The sequence below is a fragment of the Notamacropus eugenii genome, chromosome 5 (genome assembly GCF_028372415.1).
Source record: "Notamacropus eugenii isolate mMacEug1 chromosome 5, mMacEug1.pri_v2, whole genome shotgun sequence".
NCBI classification, from domain to species: Eukaryota; Metazoa; Chordata; class Mammalia; order Diprotodontia; family Macropodidae; genus Notamacropus; species Notamacropus eugenii.
The window spans coordinates 90887097-90911238 of record NC_092876.1 but is presented as its reverse complement, the minus strand read 5'-3'; the positions used below and the strand labels follow the sequence as shown (position 1 = coordinate 90911238).

The following is a 24142-nucleotide window of genomic DNA, read 5'->3' as shown; positions in this document are numbered from 1 at the left end:
AAGCATAATAATAATAATATTAAATATCCCTTAAATAAGAACACCTTAAGGTTTTCAAAGTATTTTACAAGTGTTATATCATATTAGCCCCAAAATTAGAAAAAACTTTTTCTTTTTCATGTGAAAAGGAAAATATTTTGACATCATTTTGATGAGATAATCCTGAGGCTTCCCTCTCCCTATCTGGTTTTAAAGTGCTAACTGTCCCATTTCTTTAATGGGTGATGAACTATGCCCTTGAGCACCATGAGTAGCAGCTGCCTTAAAATAAAAGTTTACATTGTTTGTATAAATATGACAATATTATCTTTCTAGTATTCACTATATGCCAGGCATTAGCATCTTCATTTGCTGTTTTGAACCACTATGATTAAACCTATCAGTTTGATTTTGATAGACGTTCAAATATAGTGACTATTTTCCCTACTTCTGTTTTCAAATAAATGCAATTCAAATTGCTAAAACTTAACAGATGAATGAATGAATGAATAATATGGAAGAGCAAACTGTGAAAATAGATTAAGGCAACCCAAGGGTTTAGTGACTTGACCAGATACTTGCAACTAGTAAGTATAAGGCAGGACTTTAACTCAGACCTTCCTAACAAAGAGGTTTATATTCATAGCACCACTTAGCTGTGAAATTCCATTCCCTGAGACTCCTATATTTCTCCCCAGAGGGAAATGTCTCTAGATCTGCCTTTCGGTACCAAAAAATATCATTATATTTCCTCTGCTGTCTCCTGATCAGTCTTCAGTTTCTATGCCCTCCTTCATCCTAAGTTCTAGGTCTTACTTAATACAGACTAAAAGAAGTTAGCTATCAGGTGCCATGTCTCATTTTTGACTAATGTTGAGTTTCAGGACACAAAACCAAATGAAATAATGTGTGTAAAGCACTTTGAAATCCTTTAATTGATACCCAAGACCTGGTACAGAGAAAGAAGCCCTGGCTTTAGAGGCAAAGGACTTAGATTCAAATCCCACCTTTGTCATTCATTATATGCATGACATTGAGTTAGGCACTTAACCTTATTGGGTCTCAGTTACCCAATAATGTAACTATAAAATAAAGGGCTGGACTAGAAAGCTGCCAAGAACTTTTTGAGCTCTAGGTCTGTGATCTTATGAACTAATCAAAAATATCAGCTACTCTTGTGGATGCTCTTTCATGAAACCTCTAGTTCTTTTTTTTTACATGAACAACTGTCCACACCAATCATCCACAAGCATAGTTTTGTTAAACATCTACCACAGGCTAGGCACCTTTCTAAGCACTGGAGATGTAAAGAAGGGCAAAAGACAGTCCCTGATCTACACTTAAGACTTTTCTTTAACTCTCTCATATTAATAATTTTCTTTTGATTCATTGTTAAAATCTATCAACAAGTAAGACAGTGAAGTAAGGAAATACAGACAGAAAGGGAAGGATATATAATGACATATATGTAGATCGGCAAAAAAGGTGGGAGAAGGTGTCACAGATAGAGCAAGATCTATATGAAGAAGAGGACATAAAGCACATCAGTATCACATTTTGAGCTGGAAGACACCTAAAAATCATATATTACAAATCCTTCATTTAACAGATGAGAAAATTGAGTACCAGAGAGGTTAGTAACTTAGCCAGGGTCACACAGTTTGTAAAAGACAAAGGCAAGATTCAAATCTAGGTCTTTTGATGTAAGTAGAGAAGAAGATGTCTGAGACCAGACATTCTGTGGACTGTGGTGAGGAAGGGAAAGTTGAGAGGAAATGATGGAGAAAGGGATTGTAGCATTGAAAGAAGAAGGAAAGGAGAGCATACCAAAGAATCATGAGAAAATAATTAGGAAGATCTCAAAATAATGGCTCAGTAAGGGGCTAGGTAAGGGTCTAAAGGTGTCAGGGCTTGTGAGGTTATGAGTTTGGGAATAGAGGAATAGGTGAGGGACAACAGATAAATAGAGGAAAGGAGAATTGGTTCCTTACAGTATACAGTTCATTGGAATACATGTGGAAGATTGATGAATTGGAGGTCTCAAGACAAGTGGATCAGAAAATGGAAGCTCAGGAAGGCAAGACAGTTTGTTTAAGAAAACAACTATGGAGAAACAAAAAAAGTGAAGGAATAAAAAATGTTGAGATGTCTTAGTATTTGCACAAAATTTTCTCAGCTTATATGGATCATGGAAAGAGGAACATATTGATTGTCAGATCAATGGTATAGATATGAGTGTTTATGTCTGGGGAAGCTTAGAAGTGCCTGAGAAGGACTCATGGATTACTATATACAATGTTTCTCTCTGTTATTATACAGTGATTATTTTCACATATACATGGAAGAATATGTTTAAATAGGTGCATCTATACATGCAAGTGTACTGTTATACTTATGTGTATCTGGGTGTGTGTGTGCGTGATTGTGTGTGTGCTTGTGTTTGTGGGAGACAGAGAGACAGAGAGGGAGGGAAGGAAAGAATGCACAGTTCATTCATCCAATAGGCATCTATTGAGTTGTTCAGTCATTTCACTTGTATTTCACTCTTAGTGACCCCATTGATGTTTTCTTGGTATAAATGCTGGAGTAGTTCACCATTTTGTCTCCAGCTCATTTTACATATGAGGAAACTTAGGCAAACAAGGTTAAGAGACTTTCCTAGAGTCATACAACTAGTAAATGTCTGAGGCCAGATTTAAACTCAGTATGATGAGTCTTCTTGACTCCAGGCCCAGCACTCTTTCACATGCTGGGGAGAAAACAATTACAGTGTTAGTTCCCAGTTTGAGCTTAAGACATTTTTTCCTGGTTTTAGAGAAATAATGCAATTAATAAACACAACAAAGTAATGATTAAGTGCATTAACAGCACATAGCTGAGCACACCTGCACATTAAATAGGAGGAAAGATCAGCAAACAAAGCTTCCTGAAGAGGGTAAGGTATAACTCAACCTTGACAATGGATAGGAATTGATTAGGCGAAAAAGTGATGTCCCTGTGGGAATGGAAAGATCTAGATTATTTGAATGAAGTAAATGACAGGGTAGTAAGGCAGAGGAAAGAGTCAAAGATGACTGTGACTGGAAAGTGGCTGGAAAGATAATGAGAGGAGACTGTGTCATCATGGATAGAGTGCTAGAATAAGAGGAAAAAAGTCAGTAAATCTACCTGGAGTCAAATCCCTCTTCTGATTTCAAATATAAGTGAAGTATTTGATCTCTCTGAATCTATTTTCACTCCTGAAAAGTCAGGATGATGACGACTGCTATAACAATATCACAGTATTCTCTTGTGGGTAAAATGAAATAATGTACATTAAGTAATTTGAAAACTCAGATATAATGATGTATAAATGTCATTGTGGTCAAGTGAGTGATCTTTTAAGGCTGGTGCATATGGTGTATAGGTGTAAAGTCCTGGTGGAATCTGGAGGAATGAGAATAGATAGGAATTTGGATAGGACTGAGAATCCAAAATCTGTGGGACTGGGGGTAATATTTCAGAGAAGAGGGATGATGAGAGCTTGCACTGATTGGATTCTTGAATAAAAGCAACCAGGGATTTCACTAACTAGAGGAGGTCTGGATGAGCCATTGTGGATAAAATGCAATGGAATCACAAGAAACTGAGAAAATAGGGAAACAGGAGAGAGGTTCCATTTGAAGTCAGACATGAGCTCACTGTAAAGCAGCTCGTCTCCACTCTGGAAATTCAGCAGTGCTCCATGATCTCAGAATATCAATGGGATAGTTATATTTGCCTAGTTAAATATTCAGGGAATCAGGGAGCATAGGCACATTTTAAAGAATGGAAAGTAAAAGGGGTGGCCTACAGGCATGTGGAAGTCACTTATCCAGACTTGGAAATCAGCTGGAGAGGGTTCCAAGTTCAGCCAGAATCAACTGCCTAAAATTTTATTCAATATTCCTTGTTCTCTATTGCATTCAGAACTTGAAAATTACTTTTATTTCCTCTGTCCTCTTTCCTCTGAACACCATCAACCATCAAGTCAATACAATTCAGTATAACCTAACAAGCATTCATTTTCAATTATGTGTCAGGTACTAGACATGCAACACAAAAAATTAAACAGTCAATCCTATTGTTTTGAAAAATGAGCATGGGAGGTGATGCCAAAATGGTGGAGTAAAGACAAGGACTCACTTTGTACTCTCTCCCAAACCCCAACAAATACCTTTAAATAAAGACTCTAAACTAATTCTAGCAAGGCAGAACCCACAAAAAGATGGATTTGAAGAAATTCTGAACCAAGGATAACTTAGAAGAATGACAGGCAAGGTCTGTTGCACCAGGGTGATCAAGTCCTGAAAATGGTTATTCTAGTGGTTGGCTGATGTGGAGCGTTGATAACCGTCTGTAGAAACAAGGAAAAAGATAAATTATCTGATGGCAATGTCCTTTGGTTTTTCCTTGTGAATGTTAATATTATGAAAAACAGAACCATAGATCCTGGGAGATAGAAGAAATGTTAAAAGTCATCAAATTTATCCATCTACTCAATATACCAATTGTTCCTATATTTCTGTAAGGTAACCATCAAGATTGTACTTAAACACTTGCAATAATGGGAAATTCTCATATTGCATCTGTGTTTATGCATGTTATAGTGAATCGTGTGAGAGGATCTTAGTATTATAGACATATGTTTAATATACAGGAATGTATATCAGCGCATTATTAAATAAGTGTGTATGTGTTTCTGAATTTACATGTTACACCATCGCACTATCCCCAGTAGAATGTAAGCACCTTGAGGGAAAGTTTCATTTGTTTCGTTGTATTCTTGGTGCAGTAACCTGCACATATTAAATGCTTAATAAAATGATGGTGGTGGTTGAGAGTGTCTGTGTTGGTCTCTCTCAACCGTATGCCTCATTCTCAAGTAAAAGTCAGTAATAGGAAGTGTTTCATTTGCCTCCAGACATGATGGAATCATAATCACTGGAGGTCCTCAAATGAAGGCTGGATAAACATCTTTGGAAATGTTATGGAGGATATTCTATGCAGGTATAAGTTATTCTTAATGGTCTCTGAAGTCCTTTCCATCTAGGAGGTTACAGGATTGTGTTCTGTCCTGAATCCTCCTTTCTGCATCCATAGCTTATCCTTTTTCCCAAGGACTGAGGAACAGAGAAGGGTAAGGGGAGGAAAACAACACTAAATAACGTACTGATGAGATGCTAAAAAACTGGCCTTGAAGTCTGAGACAAAATCCTCCTTCATATACATACTCTATGTGCACCTGGACAAGTCATTTTATCTCTAAGTGCCTCCAGGCTTCTGTAAGATTGTAAGCTGCAGAGATGGGGTCTATGTGTATTTGTATAGGAAATTCCTTACAGACAATATACTGGTGAAATCACAAATCCAATCTCATTTTAAATGAATAATTGATTCATTTTTTTTCTGTCTTGCTTGACCACTTCAAAGATATTCTTTTGTATCCAGACAAAGACACCCTCTTGTTCTTGGCACCACAGAAAGGAGTAGAGAATCAGTCAGCTTCTGATCTCTGTTGCTACTACCCAAGCCATATGGACTTCTTTCAAGAGGTATGAACACTTATCCTTCCTAAGAATGAGGTACTGAGAGGTCCATCCTTTCAGTCCAGATCCTGACTCAACAGACAATCCTTCCCTGCTTATCCTTAGAAAAGTACCACTACCACCAACTCCTTCTCCCCTACTCCTCTTCCTCCTACTTCTCATCTCTCTGTCTCTGTCTCTCTTTCTCTGTCTTTTTGTCTCTCTCGTGCTCTCTCTCTCCCTGTCTGACTGTCTCTCTGTGTCTCTCTGTGTCTCTCTCTCTGTCCCTCTCTGACTCCCTCTTTGTCCCTCTCTGACTCTCTGTATCTCTCTCTGTCTCTGTCTCTCTACCTCTCTCCTTCACACACACTCTCTCTTCTCCTATCTCCCTATCTTTATCCCCATTCTTTTTCCTCCCTCCCTTTCCATCTCCTTCAGTCAGGAGTCCAGTTTAGGTAAAATGTGTCTGCAAGAAAGGAAGCAATGCTAAATAAAGATGAAAAAGTTATTGGTAGAGAAAAATTCCTTTGTGCATAGTGAAATTACAGCCGATTATATTATGGTGATCATTAGATTATGGTGACTTTCACACAGCAAATTACTAGCAGAGCCAGGACTAAAACTGAATTCTCTTGATTCCTGGCCCAAGAACGTTTCCATTGTACCCACCACCTGATAGTTCATTAAAGTTTTACAAAAAGACAAATAGATATTTGGGAAACATGGGAATAATCATGGTCATTAATTTATACCCTTATGTTGAGGAGATTGCTACAGATAACCATACCAATCCAGTATGCATTCAATAACTTGTTTCCTGCCCCACCTGACCTATGGTTTATCAGGCTATGAAGCATCTTTATGCCAAGTCTTAAAGTCAAGATGCCTTCACAAACCAGGAAACTTTATAAAATTAGACTTACTAAAGATTTCCTAATAGAAAACTTCTGATTTAAACATCATCATTATTGTCAGTCAGTTTCTATCAATAATCTGTACTTTCAAAGGTGTTCCTATGGACATTGATCACTAGTTTTATATCAGCTATCTCCTGAAAAACAGAGATGGTGACAGTCTTGCTACTCTATCTATCCACTCAGCAAGCTGACTATAGGTCTCCTGTTGTGACACACCCCCTCACAAAACGTGCAGAAATCAACACTCTTTACAAATCTTGTCATCATGTGCATAGCACCTAAAGACTGGTCCTTGTTTTATGGCCAAAGATGTTATTCATAGAGGCTGTAGCTCTCTGTAGTTATGACCAGAATTTGGCAATGTTTAAAGATTTCATAGCTTTTACCAAAGCCTAGAACTAATTTCCTAGTTTTCTTCTCTCATGCAGATGAAACAGCTATAAAATAATAAGAACTTCACCTCCAAAGCTGTAAAAGTCACAATGCTTCCTCTAAATGTCACTGATACTCTCCTTGCTGGCGGCTTTCTCACAGGAATCCCAGGTCTGGAACACCTGCACATCTGGCTTTCTATCCCCTTCAGCATCATGTATGTGTCTGTCTTGGTAGGGAATGGCATCCTGCTCAGTGTAATCATCTCCCAAAAGAACCTTCATGAACGCATGTACCTGTTCCTATCCATGCTGGCCAGTACTGATGGCCTGCTCTCTACCTCCACCATGCCAAAGGCTCTGACCATCTTCTGGCTGGGGACACAAGCCATCTCCTTTGATGCGTGCCTCACTCAGATGTTCTGTATCCACTTTCTGTCTGTGGCTGACTCAGCCATCCTGTTGGCCATGGCATTTGACCGCTTTGTGGCCATTTGCTCACCTTTATACTATAATGCTATTCTTACACCCACCATCATCAGAAAGATAGCTGTAGCCATACTTACACGTAGCTTCTGCATTGTGTTACCATCTATCTTCTTCCTCAAACGGTTACCCTATTGCCAGAACAATATAATTTCAAATACATTCTGTGAGCACATGGGCATTGCCCGGCTATCCTGTGCTGACATCTCTGTCAATGTTTGGTATGGTTTGTCAGTTGCTTTGCTCTCCACAGGTGTAGATATCATTCTTATCACCATCTCCTATGTACTCATCTTACACACTGTCTTCCATCTTCCTTCACATGAAGCTCAACGCAAAGCACTGGGAACATGTGGGTCTCATATTTGTGTCATACTACTCTTCTACATCCCTGGTCTATTTTCTGTCTTTGCCTACCGCTTTGGCAGGAAAAGTATTCCCCATTATGTTCATATCCTCCTAGCCAACCTCTATGTTGTTATCCCACCCATGCTCAACCCTATCATTTATGGTGTAAGAACCAAACAGATTTGGGAAGGGGCTGTCCAGATGTTTGCACAGATGGAGAAATACTCAAGATGGAGACTAACAAACTATGAGTCATCTTGACCAGAGTTGTTAACTTTGGGACTTGGGGGACTAAACTGCCTGAAAATAAGTCCTAGCCTCGATTAAAATGTAATTATGTGATGTTTAACAAAACAAATGATAATATACCATAGGTAATGTTAATTTGTGATTTTCTTTGATATATTTTGTGATATAAAGTTTCACTCAGAGAATCAGCATATTTATTTTTAAAATATTACCTTCCTTATTGAGCTTCCTAATTTAACCATGGGCATAGTAGCAAACTCTTGTTTTTCACTCATTGTTAAGGCTATACAGATTTGACATCAAAAGACTGAATCTAGTTCTAACAGGCAGAAAACAACTTCAGGGAACACCAATGCCAAGAGAATTCTCAAAACTATTAATGGCAGCTCCAACCACAGGGTCCAACTATAGGGCCTATATCTAAGGCTTTGAACATTCGTATTCTTTTCCCTATTACAATCATATCATTTTCCTTACACAGTCCTTATCTTTATCCCTTTTCCTCCTCCACTCCTATCCCAACACTATAAAAATATTCAAATTTTTTCTATCCAAAACCTATCACTATAACAATCCCTTTTCTCATCCACACCATTTCTCCAACTTCAATTCATTCCCAGACCCATGTTGATCCCTATTCCTATCTACATTCCTATCCTAAATTTTATCCATAAACCCATCTATATCCACATTTTTACCTAATCATCTCATTGTACCTCTCTACTGAGCACAGTTTGATAAGTGGAATTTGAAAACCCTCAACAATTAGTTCAGCACAGTTGTACACTAGTAATAGCAGTGATCTACAATCATGGGTTGCCTTTAGGGAGAAGAGGTGGTGACCTATAATTTTATTACATGTACAAGTCCCTATTCATCCTACTGTATTTCACAAATTGACTGGGCCACAAGAATACCTAGACTGAAATTTTCCCCTTTTGAGTTGCTCCTCCAAGTTTACCAACTTAGAAAGGATACTTTTTTCAAGGATTTTCCTAGCAAAACACGTACTAAACAGATTATTCTCTATTCTGTACCCATTATCAAATCTCAAGAGACTACAATATCAGCATTTAAAGTGCTGACCATTGAAGGATCAGACAATCAGATGCTGACATGATGAATTGTAGAATAATGGAATTTCTCTGGGGGAAACTCTGGGTATTGGAATGGTGTGTGGGAAAAATGAAGAAGTCAGATGAGAAAAGCAGTACATGTATAAAGTGTCTATGAAGTGTTCTGCCTCTCTTTCAGGGAAGAATCCCCTTCTGTGATATTTGTACTGACACAACAAGTGTGCACTGAAGTTTTGTGTCACAGTCCGGATTTCCTTGAACCCTCTCAAAGGTCCTGGATCTTTCTTGTTCATCCTCCAAATCAATATCACACTTATTAAATGTGTGTGCGTGCGTGTGTGTGTGTATGTGCAGTCACACACAAAAATGAAATAGTCACTTACCATTTAAGGGACATTTGCCATGTTCAAGATGCCATGCTAGATGTAGGGCCAATGACACTGTATGCTCTCAAGTAGATTATATCCTAATGTAAGAATAAAGAATCTCTACAAATAAATATAATAAAAATTACAGTGAGGTACTGTACTCGTATTTTCATTGGTATAGGGAACTTACAGTTGAGAAAAGAAACTCTCTCTACCAATAATAGGACAATGCTTTCTCTAAAACTTGTAGTCTTACAGATTTGTCAAAAGCACAAATGTAGGACCTTATAGCCATTGGTATTGCAGCAGCCAACATTCCAGTGTGCAGATAAACCAGATAAAAATGTAATTGGGAAGTACTAAATAAAAATTCAATAGGACATAATGTTAATATGTAGTTTTCGAAGTTAGTAGGCAGCCCTACACACAGTTTAGTAGCCCTTTTCTATTTGAATTTGACACTCTCTGAGGTCAAGAGTACCAAAAGTTTATATGACTTGCTTAGGGACGCATGACTAGTAAACACTAGAGTGTAGAACCTGAACTCACACCTGTTTTTTCAAGGCTGCCTCCCTATGCCTATAAAATGCTGCCTTTCCTAAAAAAAAAAAAAAAAAAAAAAAAAAAAAAAAAAAATTAGGAGGAGATAAATACAAAACAAAATGGTCTAGGAAAATAGAAAAGGTAGGGCTTTCTCTAGCTGGAGACATTATAGCACATTCAGAAAATGCTATTACAGCTAGAAATTAAAGGAAAGGTAAGATTTCAATAGTTCCTACATAAAGAACCAAAATGATCAAGAAGGATTGGGTGTATTCCAGGCATGGAGAACAGCCTAGGCAAATGCTTAGAGAGAAAAGAAGACACATGAAGATCAAACAACAATTTGCATATAAAATCTGTATTTCAATTGGAATATGGAGTGTGTGAAGTGAGAATGTAAAATAATTCTGACAACTTGAATCCCCGGCTCTGGAGGGTCATAAATGCCAAATTAATGAGGTTTTATTATGTACTGTAGAAGATGCTTTTGACCTGAGATGATACTTCTAATCTAAGGAACCACAGATTCATAATCTCAGACTGCTCTCATGGTCCAGTCCACTGAATTTCAGAGTCTCTCAGGAGCCCAGAAATCCTTGGCCTCCATAGTCTCTAGACCCATTCTCTGCACAGAATACAATATCTGTTCTCAGACAGGTAAAGGGTTAATGTTTGAATGATTTGTGTCATATCCTGGAGGATAGCACAGAAGTAAGTACTCAGGGATTTATAAGCTTGGATCTTTCCCTCTTGGGATTCCAGGAAGAACAAAAAGTCCTACCTTTTTCTTACAAAGGCATTCATTGACCCTTCAGCTGAGTTCCCTGTCAAAGACAGATTTTTCATGCCTACAAGTAGGATAATTGAAGCCAGAGCTTTGGTGAGCCAAGTGAAGGTTGTGAGTATAGTGATGGTGGTGGTGGCTGGGACACTGGGTTGGGATGCTGGGTGGAGGTTTTTCCTATATGTCCAGAAATATTCTTAAACTATCTGTCTCAGATTTGTGTAGGAAACAAGCCCACCTGCAGGCAAGGAAGTACACAAGACCAGGTTGGATGAATAGGAGTTTCTTCTAACTGGGAAAGAAACAGAGAGCAGATAGTGGAAAATGTGATATGTGTATTTGTGTATATACATATACGCACAAACTCACACACATATATGTATATTATATATATACATAAATATGCATATACATATGTGTACATTTGTGCTTGTTTCTGTTCGTGTACAAGAGGGACTCAATCCTGAGGAAAGTAATGTAATGAGACCTGGCTCTAGGGAATGGCATCAGAACCTTTTGCTTAATCATTTCTTATACATGCGCATTTGTGGCTTTTGATATGTCCCTTCATCTTTCTTACTGCACAATTTAACAGTAAGTGAAAGATATGAGCTTCCTGAAAGAAAAAAATGTCTCAGATTTTTTGAATGGGGTACATGCTCCTCGGAATTTGAGAAGTCTGTGTTTTTTCCCCCTAATTTCCTTCCTAGGTCACCCATTGTTGGATATACAGTCTATAGTAGACCACTGGCCCAGCATCTTTAGGTTATATTGTATAGTGATTTCAAAGTCTCTGAAAAATATCCCAATAAATCGGCTAGAAGTCGTTAATGTCATCTGTAAATATGAAGCTTTCACTGCATTCTTTCTCAACCATTTAGAAAAAAATAAATAAAACTACCTTCAGCCCTTGGTATAAGGGATAGTAAACTTTCCATAACGAGAAACAGTCATTTATGCCTTTGGTTCTAACATTTAAATCACCATAAAACTCAAGTGTACTTGCAGGGAAAGTGTGAATGCATACTTACCTATTTCATAAAGTCTCACTAATTTTTCAAACCAGATAGGAAAAATCAGGGTAGAAGTGTACTGGAGCCAGCTCTAACCACTTTCAAGAGCCAGCCCTTAAATTTTCAGTGTGACCAGTGACACTTCAGAAGTTGGTAGAAAGCAGAGCTTAATTTATTGATTTATGGATTGTAATGAAGAAAATGTTTATAATGCAGATTAGACTGAAAAGAGGAAGTGTGTGTGTATTTTTCCCCAGAGAGTCCAGTTATCAAACATTTGCTGCACACCGTTGTATTGCTCTATGTAGCATTGCTTGAGCTCAGGAGTAGTATATATCAGAAAGCTAAGGAAATGAAGGATAATCATGCCTATAATCATAATCATAATAACTGGCAGTTATAGCGCACTTTAAAGTTTACATTATATTTGTATCCATTATATTGTTCTACCCTCTTATCATCCAAAGGTGAAAGACAGATTCCAAGAGAGGATACCATTTAGGTTCAACTTTACAGGAGGAGTCTCAATTTAACAGATAAAGTGGGGGCAGAGTTAGAGAATGTTCCCCTCAAAGTTAAAATCAAAAGCAAATTTACCGAGCTATAAGAATGGCATGATTAAACAGTGGGATCTGGAGTTCCTGAACCCAAGAAGCCATGAATGCAAATCCTATCTCTAATATTTATTGTCTAACAAATCTTGGCCAAACCAATTAATTCCTGGGGCCTCATTTTCACCATCTGCAAAGTGAGGAGAGTTGGACTCAATGGCCTCTAGATTTATGGTCCTTTGAGTGTGTTGGGGAAAGAGAGTAAGTAGTTCACCACAGCTAGAGTATATACCATGGAGGAAGAAGGGGGTCCTCATATTGCTATCTTAGACTGTGAGATAAGATAAAAAATTAGCTCCAGGTTGTAGGAGGTTAGCACACTGGTATGATGAAATCAGTTTGAAGTTTCAAGAAAGATAATCTCTGAATAAAATAATCAACTTAGATGTCTTTTTTCCTTCCTCTCTGGCCATTTAAGAAAAGCTTCCATTGTGGAAGGAAGGAACTTCATCAAATCCAGAGAAACACAAATTAACTGTAATCCTCAATTAACTATATTCATTTGGTATAACATTATTTAGATTGTTTTTATCATGGTTCTCAGGTAGTCCAATAATTTTTAAATTATTTCTCCTAGATCTATTTTCTAAGCTACTTCTTAGGATGATGTTTTAGAAACAAATAGTCCTTAAACCAACCCATATAAACAATTCATGTAATCTAGAGGAATAATTTGGTTTCCCTGACCTTCAGTTTCTTAATCAGAAAAATAAGTTCATTAGACTGGATATGGCCCATAACACTCCCAACAGCAAAGGGGAAATATTTGTCAAAATAAATAAAAATATTATAAAACTTTGATAGTGTTAATATGTGCTTTTCTAATGCAATAGTAGCCAGCAGGTATCTTTACCTATGATTCACAGCCTTGTCCCACTTTTCGTTTAATATTGAACTCACTGGCAAAATTTTATAGGTATCAATGTCAAGTTTTGAAGTGGGCTTCAGAAAAACTAACTTTAAATGTTCAGAATGGGTGGTAGAGGGATGGAATGCTTTATGCCCAAATAACAAGTCATGTACAAATAAGCAAACACAAATGAGTCTGCCCTTTTAATGGGCAGAAGCTCAAGAAGATTCAATGATGTGACTTGGAAATTAAAAAGCTGAAGGTTTTCTTAGGCTGCATACATAGACACAAGATTGTCTGGAGCAAAAGAGGTGATCACCTCACTGTACTCTGCTCCAGTTTTTGGCTTCCGTTTCAGGGAATTGTATTTTCAGAATATCTCCATAAAATGAAAACCTGGATAGGTGTGGGAAATGGAGACCAAGCTAGATGAAAACTCCTCCAAGAAATGAAAGCTATATAGGCCAGATGAAAAAAAAAACATTTAGGGGTGATCTGGTCACTGTCTGCAAAGCTCCCAAAGCAGGTAAGTAGAATAGGGATTCAGTTTATGCAAGTTGGCTCCACAGATATGAATTTGCACCAAGGGGAAAAAGTTGCAAGGAGGCATATTTTGTTTCTATGTAAGAGAAACTCTCTAAGAATTATTCAGATGGAAAATGGCCTTTCATTTAGAAATAATGAGGCTACTTTCACAATACTAAGAAGAAGGTCAACCTTGGCAAGAGAGGCTTCTGATGCAATCTGGGTGTCCTTGAACAAATCAACCTCTCTGGGAACCAGTTTTCAAATCAGTTAAGTGATGTAATTGGATTACATGGCTACTAAGGACCCTTCTAGCTTCAAATCAACTATTCAATAACTGTAAGTGGACATGACATGAACACTTTTTAGGGATGAATTAGGTGAATCACCCCATGCAGTATTGCTAAGGATGTAAATGTTTGATTGTTGGGCATTTCATGTAAAGAGTACTGGGCAGGTCATAAGACCTGGGTATTCAATTTCTTAATTTTATCTCTATGAGTCAGTTACTAAAGGTCTCTGAATACAAGGCACTCGTCTATGAAGTGGGATTCTAGCATTTTGTATTAGCTAGCTAACAGAGTTGTTATAAGGCAAGCAGTTTTTAAGATATAAAGTGTATGAACAGCACTATATGTTTAAATACTTGCTTGAGAATAGGACTTTAAAATACCCATTTTACTTCTATACACACATGCATACAATATACTGATTTAAGCATGTATACTGCATGAATCGGACTTAATATACATCATATCCACAAATGTACATGTATTTATATCTTTGAATATCATTTTATGTATGATATATATATATAGATATAGATATAGATATACTATGTTAAAAAGTAAGTATTCATCTCTATTTGTGTAGAAAAGACTCCCTGTCTTCAATTTAGCACAGTCTTCCACTATTGGGACACAAAATGCCCTTTGTTTATTCTACTCAACCTGAACAGTGCTCAGGTTAACAGTGACCGTTAGTTCTTCAGTGTACCACATCCTGCAGAATTCTTTGCACTGTGGAAGAGGTCCCGAAGCACACAGAAATCTGACACTGGCATATTCCTCAGTGCCATCATCCCACGTGGAAGTTAATTCTGGCTTTTGCCTTCTCTTCAGGACCCAGGAATCACCTCTTCAGGAGTCATCAGGAGATGGGCACATTCAACCTAAGCAGCTACAGCCCCAGCTCCTTCACCCTCGTGGGGATCCCAGGGCTTAAGAAGTTCCACGTCTGGATCGCGATTCCTTTCTGTGCTATCTACCTTGTGGCCATTACAGGTAACTCTCTCCTGCTGTACCTCATTGCCATGGAGCGCAGCCTCCATGAGCCCATGTTCCTTTTCCTCTCCATGCTGGCCCAAACAGACCTGATTCTGTCATCTACTACAGTGCCCAAACTCCTCAGTAACTTCTGGTTTGGTGACAAGAAAATCAAATTCTCAGGTTGCCTCACCCAGGTGTACTTCCTCCATTTTAGCTTTGTTGTGGATTCTGCCATACTATTGGCCATGGCATATGACCGCTATGTGGCCATATGCTCCCCACTGAGAGCACCACTCTGACCCACCAGGTCATCATCAAAATTGTGGGGGGAATCATCATCAGGAGCTTCTGTGACATCTTTCCAGTTGTTTTCTTGCTAAAGTGACTGCCCTTCTGTAGGACACTTGTCATCCCTCATACATACTGTGAACACATAGGTGTGGCCCGCATCTCCTGTGCTGACATCTCCATTAATGTCTGGTATGGTTTTGCTGTGCCCCTCATGACTGTAGTCTGACATTGTCCTTATTGCTGTCTCTTACACCATTATACTGAGCACAGTCTTTCACCTTCCTTCTCATGGAGCTCGCCAGAAGGCTCTTGGAACCTGTGGGTCTCACATCTGTGTCATCCTCATGTTCTATACTCCAGCCTTCTTCTCCATTCTTGCCCATCGCTTTGGACACAAAGTTCCACGTCATGTCCTCATCCTATTTGCCAACTTTTATGTTGCCATTCCACCAGCTCTCAACCCCATTGTCTATGGAGTGAAGACCAAGGAAATTCGTGACAAGATTCTCCTCCTATTTTCTCCAAAGGGGACACAATGATATCTCACGCTATCAGATGGGGGAACTCGTAAGAGGTGGGGAAAATCCTTAAAAGAATATTCATTTTTGACGTTTTTTGTAAAAAAAAAAAGAATACAGAAACTCATGTTTATTCCTGTCTCCATAAATTCAAGATATTAGTACAAGAAATCAGCAGAATTAGAGACAGGAAATTGCAAAGGATGATTTATTATCAAGGAGAAGGTCAAGATTGTTTGTAACCAGGAGAAACTCTCTATTTGTGCTTGAGTAGCATGTATTGTGAACTTGTAGCCTGCTGAAGTCAAAAGCAGTAATTAGAATAGCCTCTCTCTTTTCCTTACCATTTAGAAATGTGTTTTACAAAGAGGTGTTTTGGGGATAAATCAGCAGTCAGAGCAGAAAAATGAAAGATAGCATGGGCACAATGTTACATATGTGAAGCTAATTTATTTGAATGAAAGGTGAAACTATAATCACTTGGTTTTTAGTTTCGAGAATAAGACCCTAGCTGCTAAAATAGAATTCTAGGCACGTTCCAGTAAGAGATTAGTTCATCCAGACTTTCAAGAGCCTCTTCCAAGAGGAGACCTGGTAACTCTTTCACTACAAATGCCCCAAAGAAATTGAGATTCAGGTCCCCAAATAAAGCAGTAGCTTAAAAATAAAAGAAACATTTGGTATTTCCATTTATGTATGAAAATTTCATTTCCCTTCATGGGCTATGGCATTTTTGGATCATAACTGGATCAATGTTTAGAAATGGAAGAGATCTAGCATTCATAGATTACAACCCACTCATACAGATGTGGGCACTCAAGGCCAGGGAAGTTAAATGTATTGACAGGTTTACACATCTCCAAAGTATCTGGTCTGAACTTGGGTCTTCTGGCTACAAGTCTGCCTCTAGTGAGGCAACTAGGTGGTGCAGTGAATAGAAAATAGGATTTGGATTTAGGAGAACATGAGTTCAAATTCTAATTCAAACACTAGTTGTATGAGATCCGGAAAATTAGTTAACAGCCCCTCTGTTTCATGTTCTTCATCTTTCAAGTAAGCATAATGGCACCCATCTCATGGAATTATTGTGAGGATCTCATGAGTTAACATATCTAAAGAGCTTTGGAAACCCTAAAGTGATATATATGTATGTATATATACATATGAATACACATAGCAGCAATTATTATTATTCCCTATCTGTATTAATCATATTATCTCTCAGTCAAGCTAAAAAAATTAACCACTGTGTCTGTGCAGAAATAATAAGAGGGACATTATGAAAACAAGCCCTAAAGAATTCTAAAAGGTAGTGATTATGAACCTGGCCCCCCAATTCACCAGAGAATGAGAGCAAAGTATTTTCATTTTATATTGATAGTCATCAAGTATCAATTAGATGCCTACTATGTACTGGATGATGTGCTAAATTCTAGGGATTCAAAGAGAGGCAAAAGACACTCCCTCCTCTCAAGGTTCTCTCAGTAAATGGTAGGAGCAAGAAGGATTACATGAAAATGACTGGGGAAAAGTGTAAATTGGAGATAATCAAGAGGGAAAGCATTACCATTAAGGACAAATCACAGAATATGGAATTTGAGCTGATACTTGAAAGTCACAAATTACTGCTATACCCTCTACCCAACTCTGATAAGGAAAAAAAAAATCAGCTTAAAAAAACACTGATGTGGATGCACAGGTAAGTCAGCAGCAACCTCGTATGAAAGAAAGACTACCTATAGACAATACGAGGACAGATAATACAAAATGAGTAGAAAACCATATTTGGTTCTGAAAAAAAAATAGAATAAAGTATAGTAAAATTCAGAACTGTTTGAACCAGGAAGAAAAGCTAAAGAGAGCAAAAAGGAGCTTTTTATCTATTAGTGTTTCTTTTTTTCGAACAAAGACCAATCCTTTTCTTTGTCTATGTTCATGCTAAAAAAGCAAGAGCAAAACAAACAAAAAACTAACTCCTAGCCAAGCAAAACAGATTCCTACATTGACTTGTCCAAATGAAATCTTTTTCAATCTGTCAATCAGTATAAGGGTAGTCTATTTCACTACGAGCCTTCTGGAACTGTGGCTTACAGCTTCACCAATAGTGTATTAAAGTAACTGTTTCCCCACTGTCCCCCCAGCATTTGTCATTCTACTTTTTGTCAAGTTTGCTAATCTGAGGATTATGAGGTGAAATCTTAAACTTTTTTCATATTAGTATCTCACTAATTATTAGTGCTTTAAAGCACTTTTTAAAATATGGCTATTGATAGCTTGAATTTCTTCCTCTGATATTTGCCTGTTCATATTCTTTGACTATTTATCAATTGAGGATATTATTCTTTTAAATTTGAATAAAATCACTATATTAGAAATGAGATCTTTCTAAGTTCTAATCTGAATGGTCAAATGCAAAAAGTAGGAATTGGTTCAATTGTAACTTGAAAGGGAATCCCTATGGATCTGTGCCTGACCCTGCCTTTCTTCAATATTTTTTGTTAGTAACTTGGAACAACAAATGACATGTTCATCAAGTTTGACACTGATATAAAGTTAGGCACATTACATAAAATATTGAATGTTTTAAGATTCAAAATGTCTGAACAAATGACTCCCTTGTGCTGAATTTTACATAATTATGTCTAATTAGAATAAATGTGCGTTTTTATTCTTGACTTCAAAACAACCAACTTCACAAGTTCAAAGTCAGAGGAACTTGGTTGGACAATTTTGCAATTAAGAGGGAGTGGTTTTAATGGACTGCAAGAGGAATACAAGCAAATAGTTTGACTCAGAGTATGTAACAAAAATGTGAAGTCTAAGAAACTTGTGGTTGTCTTGGACTACATAAGAAAGTCTATGAACAGGTGTCCCCAGACTCCCTAGGTAGTTTGAGGTTTAAAATAATTTGATTTAATCCTTAAGGCTGGTTCTGGGCATGGGGGACCCAGAAGCCTTGCTGGCTCTGAATACTCCACTCCCAAAGGGGCTCCATAGGGAGAGATAAATGGACATGTCTTTCTTTCTTTCTTTATGGTTATCATTCTATCTTCTTCTGTCTTATAACCATTTCTTCTAGTTATTTGTCCCTACTCTCCACTGTGCATCCAACCTATTTTCTCTGCGTTTTTCCTGGCTCCATTAATAGCTTCCTCTCCATCTGTGCTTAGCATCATAAAGACTGGTGAGTGTCATTCTCTGAGTTGTAAAATGGGTGAAGACTGGATGAATTTGGAGAAGAGAACATGGCAAAGGGCAGAACTCTCTAGGTCCACGGAAGAAAACCATGATGAAGAATAAAAAATAATTATTGGAATCATCTAGTATCTGACTTCCCCAAAGAGTTCTATGTTTCAGACAGAGTTAGAACTCCCACAGTATCAGTTTCTCTAGTTTTTTTTTTAAATATCTTACACAGCAGAATGAAGATGAGCCAGAAAACGAAGTTCTAGGAAGACATTACAAATCCCTGAGCTAGGTGTCTGGCTTGTACGTATCTATAAATGTCTTTATGAGAAAGGATGAGTTTGCTATTGCCTGTTACCTGAATGTATCTATCTGTGAGTATATCACTGTATATGTGAGTATATGTGTCATGTTTCCTATTTGCTATTCATAAACACTATTACAAGAGAGGTAGATGTGATTGAGGCCCAATACCAGACTAACATAACATCCATAAGAATATATGCAGAGATGTGTACCTAAATTCATGCACGTATACAGCCATACCTTAAGGATCAACTTTGCAAGTATAGTATTGAGTATATGACTACTGGGATTTAATTACAGCAAAAAGATATGGGGATCTTAGTAAATTGCTAGTTGAATGTAAACAGGTGCTGTGTCTCACTTTTGCCTAATGCTGAGTTTCAAGACACTAAACCAAAAGAGAAAACATATGTAAAGCACTTTGAAATCCTTAAATTGATACCCAAGGCCTGGTACAGAGAAATAAGCACTGACTTCAGTGGCAAAGGACTTAGATTCAAATCCACCCTTTCTCACTCACTATGTGTATGACATTGAGTTAGGCACTTAACCTTATTGGGTCTCAGTTACCTCATCTGTAAAGTAAAGGGTTGGGAAAACGAAAAGCTTCCAAGAACTTTTTCCACGCTAGGTCTGTGATCTTATGAAATCATTAAAAATATTATCTACTCTTGTGGATACTCCTTTAGGAGTATCCACTCTAGTTCTTTTTTTTACGTGGACGGCTATCTACCACAACAATCAATCAGCATGCTTATGTTATGCACCTGTCGTAAGTTAGGCACCTTTCCAAGCACTGGGGATATAAAAAAAAGGCAAAAGATAGTCCCCGATTCATGCTGAAGACTTTTTTTATCCTTCTCATATAAATTGTGTCTTTTGTACATAGTTCAAGTCTGTCAACAAGTAAGCCAGAGATGTAAGGAAATACAGACAGAAAGGGATGGATATTTGACGACAGGTATGTGGTTTGGCAGAAAAGGTGGAAAAGTGGTCACAGATACATCATGGACTCTACAAAGAAGACGACATACTATACATCACTATTGTAAGAACAAAATATCGTATAACGCAAATTTTTAATTTAATAGATGAGAAAATTGAAGGACAGAGAGGTCAATAACTTACCCGGGGTCACACAGTTCATAAAAGGCAAAGGCAAGAGTCAAATCTAGGTCTTCTGATATAAGTAGAGAAGAAGATGTCTGAGATGAGACATTCTGTCAACTGCACTATGGAAGGGAAGGTTGAAGGGAAATGAAGGATAAAGGGATTGTAGCACTGAGAGAAGAAGGAAAAGAGAGCATACCAAGGAATCATGAGAAACTAATTAGGAAATTCCCAGAATAATGGCTCAGTAAGGAGCTAGGATAGGGGCTGAAAGTGTAGGGGGGTTGTGAGGCGATGAGTTTGGGAATGGAGGAATAGGTGAAGGGCAACAGGTAAATAGAGGAAAGGGGAATTAGTTCACTAGAATATAAAGGTCATTGGAATAGATTTGGAATATTGGTGGTTAGGAGGTCTCAAGAGTAGGGGATCAGAAAATGGAAGATAAGGAAGGTAGGAACATTTGCTCATGAAAACATCTATGGAGAAGGAAAAAAAAAAGTGAGGGAATGCAACATGTTGTGATGTCTTAGTATTTGCCCAAACTTTTATTAGCTTCTAGGTGTCATGGAAGGAGGAACATTTTGACTGTCATGTCAATGGAATAGACATGACTGTTTATATCTGAGGAAGTTTTGGGAAGCCTGGGAGGGATCCATGGATTATTGTATACAAGTGTTTCTCTCTGTTATTATACAATGATTATTTTCAGATATAGAAGGAAGAGTGTTTAAATATGTGCATCTATGTATGAAAGTGTACTGCTGTACTAGTGTTTATCTGTGGATGTGGACGTGTTTGTGTGTGGTGTGTGTGTGTGTGTGTGTGTGTGAGAGAGAGAGAGAGAGAGAGAGAGAGAGAGAGAGAGAGAGAGAGAGAGAGAGAGAGAGAGAGAGATAAGGAAGGAAAGAATACATAGTTCATGCATTCAATAAGCATTTATTGAGTTATTCTTCAGTCATTTCACTTGCATCTCATTCTTCATGACCTCTTTGATGTTTTCTTGGCATAGATGCTGGACTTGTTTGCCATTTTGTCTCCATCTCATTTTATATATGAGGAAACTAAAGCAAACAAGAGTAAGGGACTTTCCCATGTCATGCAGCTAATAATTGTCTCAGGGCAGATTTGAACTCAGTGTAATGAGTCTTCCTGATGCCAGACTCAGCACTCTTTCAGATGGTGGGGAGAAACCATTTACAGTGTTAGTTCCCAGTTTGATCTTAAAAAGTTTTCCTGTTTTTAGAGACATGATACAATTAACGAATACAACAAAGTAATGATTAAGTGTATTTACAGCACATAGCAGAGCACAACTGCACATTAAATGGAGGAAGGATCAGCAAATAAAGCTTCCTGAAGAGAGTAAGATATAACTCTACCTTGATAAGGGATAGGAATTGACTAGGCAAATAAGTGATATCCCTGTGGGAATGGAAAGAGCTAGATTATTTGGATGAGGTAAGTGACTGGGTGGTAAGGGAGAGGAAAGAGTCATAGATGACTGTGATTTCAAGCTAAAGTGATTGGAATCGTAATAAGAGAGGAGACTGTGTCATCATGGAAAGAGTGCTAGAATGTATAAAAAATCAGTCAGTCAACCTGGAGTCAAGTCCCTCTTCTGATTTCAAATGTGAGCAAAGTTATTTAAACCCTCTGTATCTGTTTCCACTCCTGAAATTCAGGATGATAATAACTGCTATAACAATATCATGATGATCTTCTGCGGGAAAAATGAAATAATGTACATGACTTGACAACTTGAATATAATAACATATAAATATCATTGTGGTCAAGTGAATGATCTTTCAAGGCTAGTACATTTGTGGACAAAGGAGGTAAGAAGAATATAGAGAAAAGGAGATTATGTCTATTGTGGTATGTGAGGGCCTGTGGCTATAAGTATAGGTTTAAAGTCCTGGTAGAATCTGGAGGAATGAGAATGTATAGGAGTGAGAACTCAGTGTCTTTTGGACTGGGAATGACATTTTGCCTTGGCAATATACACAAAGGAAATTCTTTTCCTGAGATGAGAGAAGGGAAGTAAATTTGAACTGGAGATACCCTTAGGCAGAGAAGAGGGATGGTGAGAGTTTGCATTGATTGGCTTTCTTGAAGAAGAGCAACCAGAAATTTTACTCAATAGAGGAGATCTGGAGGAGTCATTGTGGGAAAAATGCAATGGGATGACAAGAACCTGAGAAAATGAGAAACAGGAGAGAGATTCCATTTGAAGTCAGACAGGAGCTCATTGCAAAAGAGCTCTTCTCAGCTCTCGGAATTCCGCAATACTCCATGATCTGAGAAACTCAATGGGATAGGAATGTTTATCTAGTTAAATATTCAGGGAATCAGGGAGCATAGGTAGGTTTTAAAGAAATGAAAGGAAAAGAGGCAGCCTACAAGTGCCTGAAAGTGACGTGTGCAGACTTGGAAATACCTGGAGAGGGTTCCAAGTTCAGCCAAGATCAACTGCCTAAAATTTCATTCAATATTCCTTGTTCTCTATGGCATTCAGAACTTGAAAATTACTTTCATTTCCTCTGTCTTCATTTCTCTTTGAACCACATCACCCTTCAAGTCAATATAATTCAAAATAACCTTAGAAGCATTTATTATGTGTCAACTATGGGGGTAGTAGACATGTAAGAGAAAAACAATCAATCCTACTGTTGTGAAAAACAGGAATGGGAGGTGATGGTGGAGTAAAGACGGGGACTCACCTGTGCTCTCTTCCAAACCCCAACAAATATCTTTAAATAATGTCTGTAAGCAAATTCCAACGTGGCAGAACTCACAAAAAGATGGATTAAAGCAAATTTCCAGACAAAAACAACTTAGAAGAATGGCAGGAAAGGCCAGTTAGCCCAGAGTAATGAAATTCTGAAGATCACTATTCTAGTGGTTGACTGACATGGAGAGTTGATATATGTCTGTAGAATCAAGGAAAATATTAAATTACCAGATGGCAATGTCATCTGTTTATTTTTCCATTTTGAATGTTAATATTATGAAAAAGAACCATAACTCTGGGAGGCAGAGGGATTATTAAAAGTCATCAAATTTATCCATCTACCCAATATGGCATTTTCCCCTATATTTCTGTAAGGTAACCATCAAGATTTTACTTAAGCACTTACAATCATGAGAAATACACAGCGTTTGTGTTTATGCATGTTTGCCAGGCCTAGAGGCCTGTGTGGGCTACCCGAGTCTTTCTTACCTCACCTCCGAGGTCTTCGGTTGGCCAAAACCAGATGCACATATGAGAGAAAGGACGTTCCAGAGTGGAACAAGGGTTGAGCTTTATTTCAGGGTCTAGTTACAAGTGCAGGGGAGTCTTCCTTAAAAGGAAGAGGGGGAGATTTCCTAAGGAGGCTAGGATCTTAAGGGCTTGGAAACAGAAGTACAAGTGGGGAGAGAGGGGGAGGGGAGAGAGAAGAGAAGAGAAACGGAGCCTACTGTCCTCTTGGCTCCTCACGTGCTAAGAGACCTTTCAGGCTTCCTCAATCCTACTTAACCTTCAGCCGCACAGTTTGCATCTCAATACCGTGCTGTTAGGTAACTAGGTGTGCTCCAATCCGGAACAATCTCGAGGGCAGGGAGACTCCACCCATCACGTATCTCCCCGGGAGAGGCGGAAATACCAGAGCTAGCCGAGCTAGCTCAATCTGACCTTCTCGAACCCCCGCTGTTCATGGAGGGCCTCGTAAGACTCTAAGATTTAGAAGTCCCACTTTTACCCGCCCGAGACCGTCCACATGGAATTGAGCTTCCAATCCCAACACATGTTATTTTA

The 24142-nt window shown here is 38.1% G+C and overlaps 1 protein-coding gene and 1 pseudogene across 1 annotated transcript; both read left to right on the top strand.

The window, feature by feature from the left end:
- The first annotated feature begins 6939 nt into the window (after positions 1–6939).
- On the top strand, positions 6940–7908 carry LOC140507567 (olfactory receptor 52B6-like). Its single transcript, XM_072615603.1, has one exon. The coding sequence runs from the start codon at positions 7030–7032 to the stop codon at positions 7906–7908; it is 879 nt and encodes a 292-aa protein (XP_072471704.1). The 5' UTR covers positions 6940–7029.
- Positions 7909–14795: 6887 nt separating this feature from the next.
- Positions 14796–15764, top strand: LOC140508704 (olfactory receptor 52H1-like; annotated as a pseudogene).
- Positions 15765–24142: the final 8378 nt, after the last annotated feature.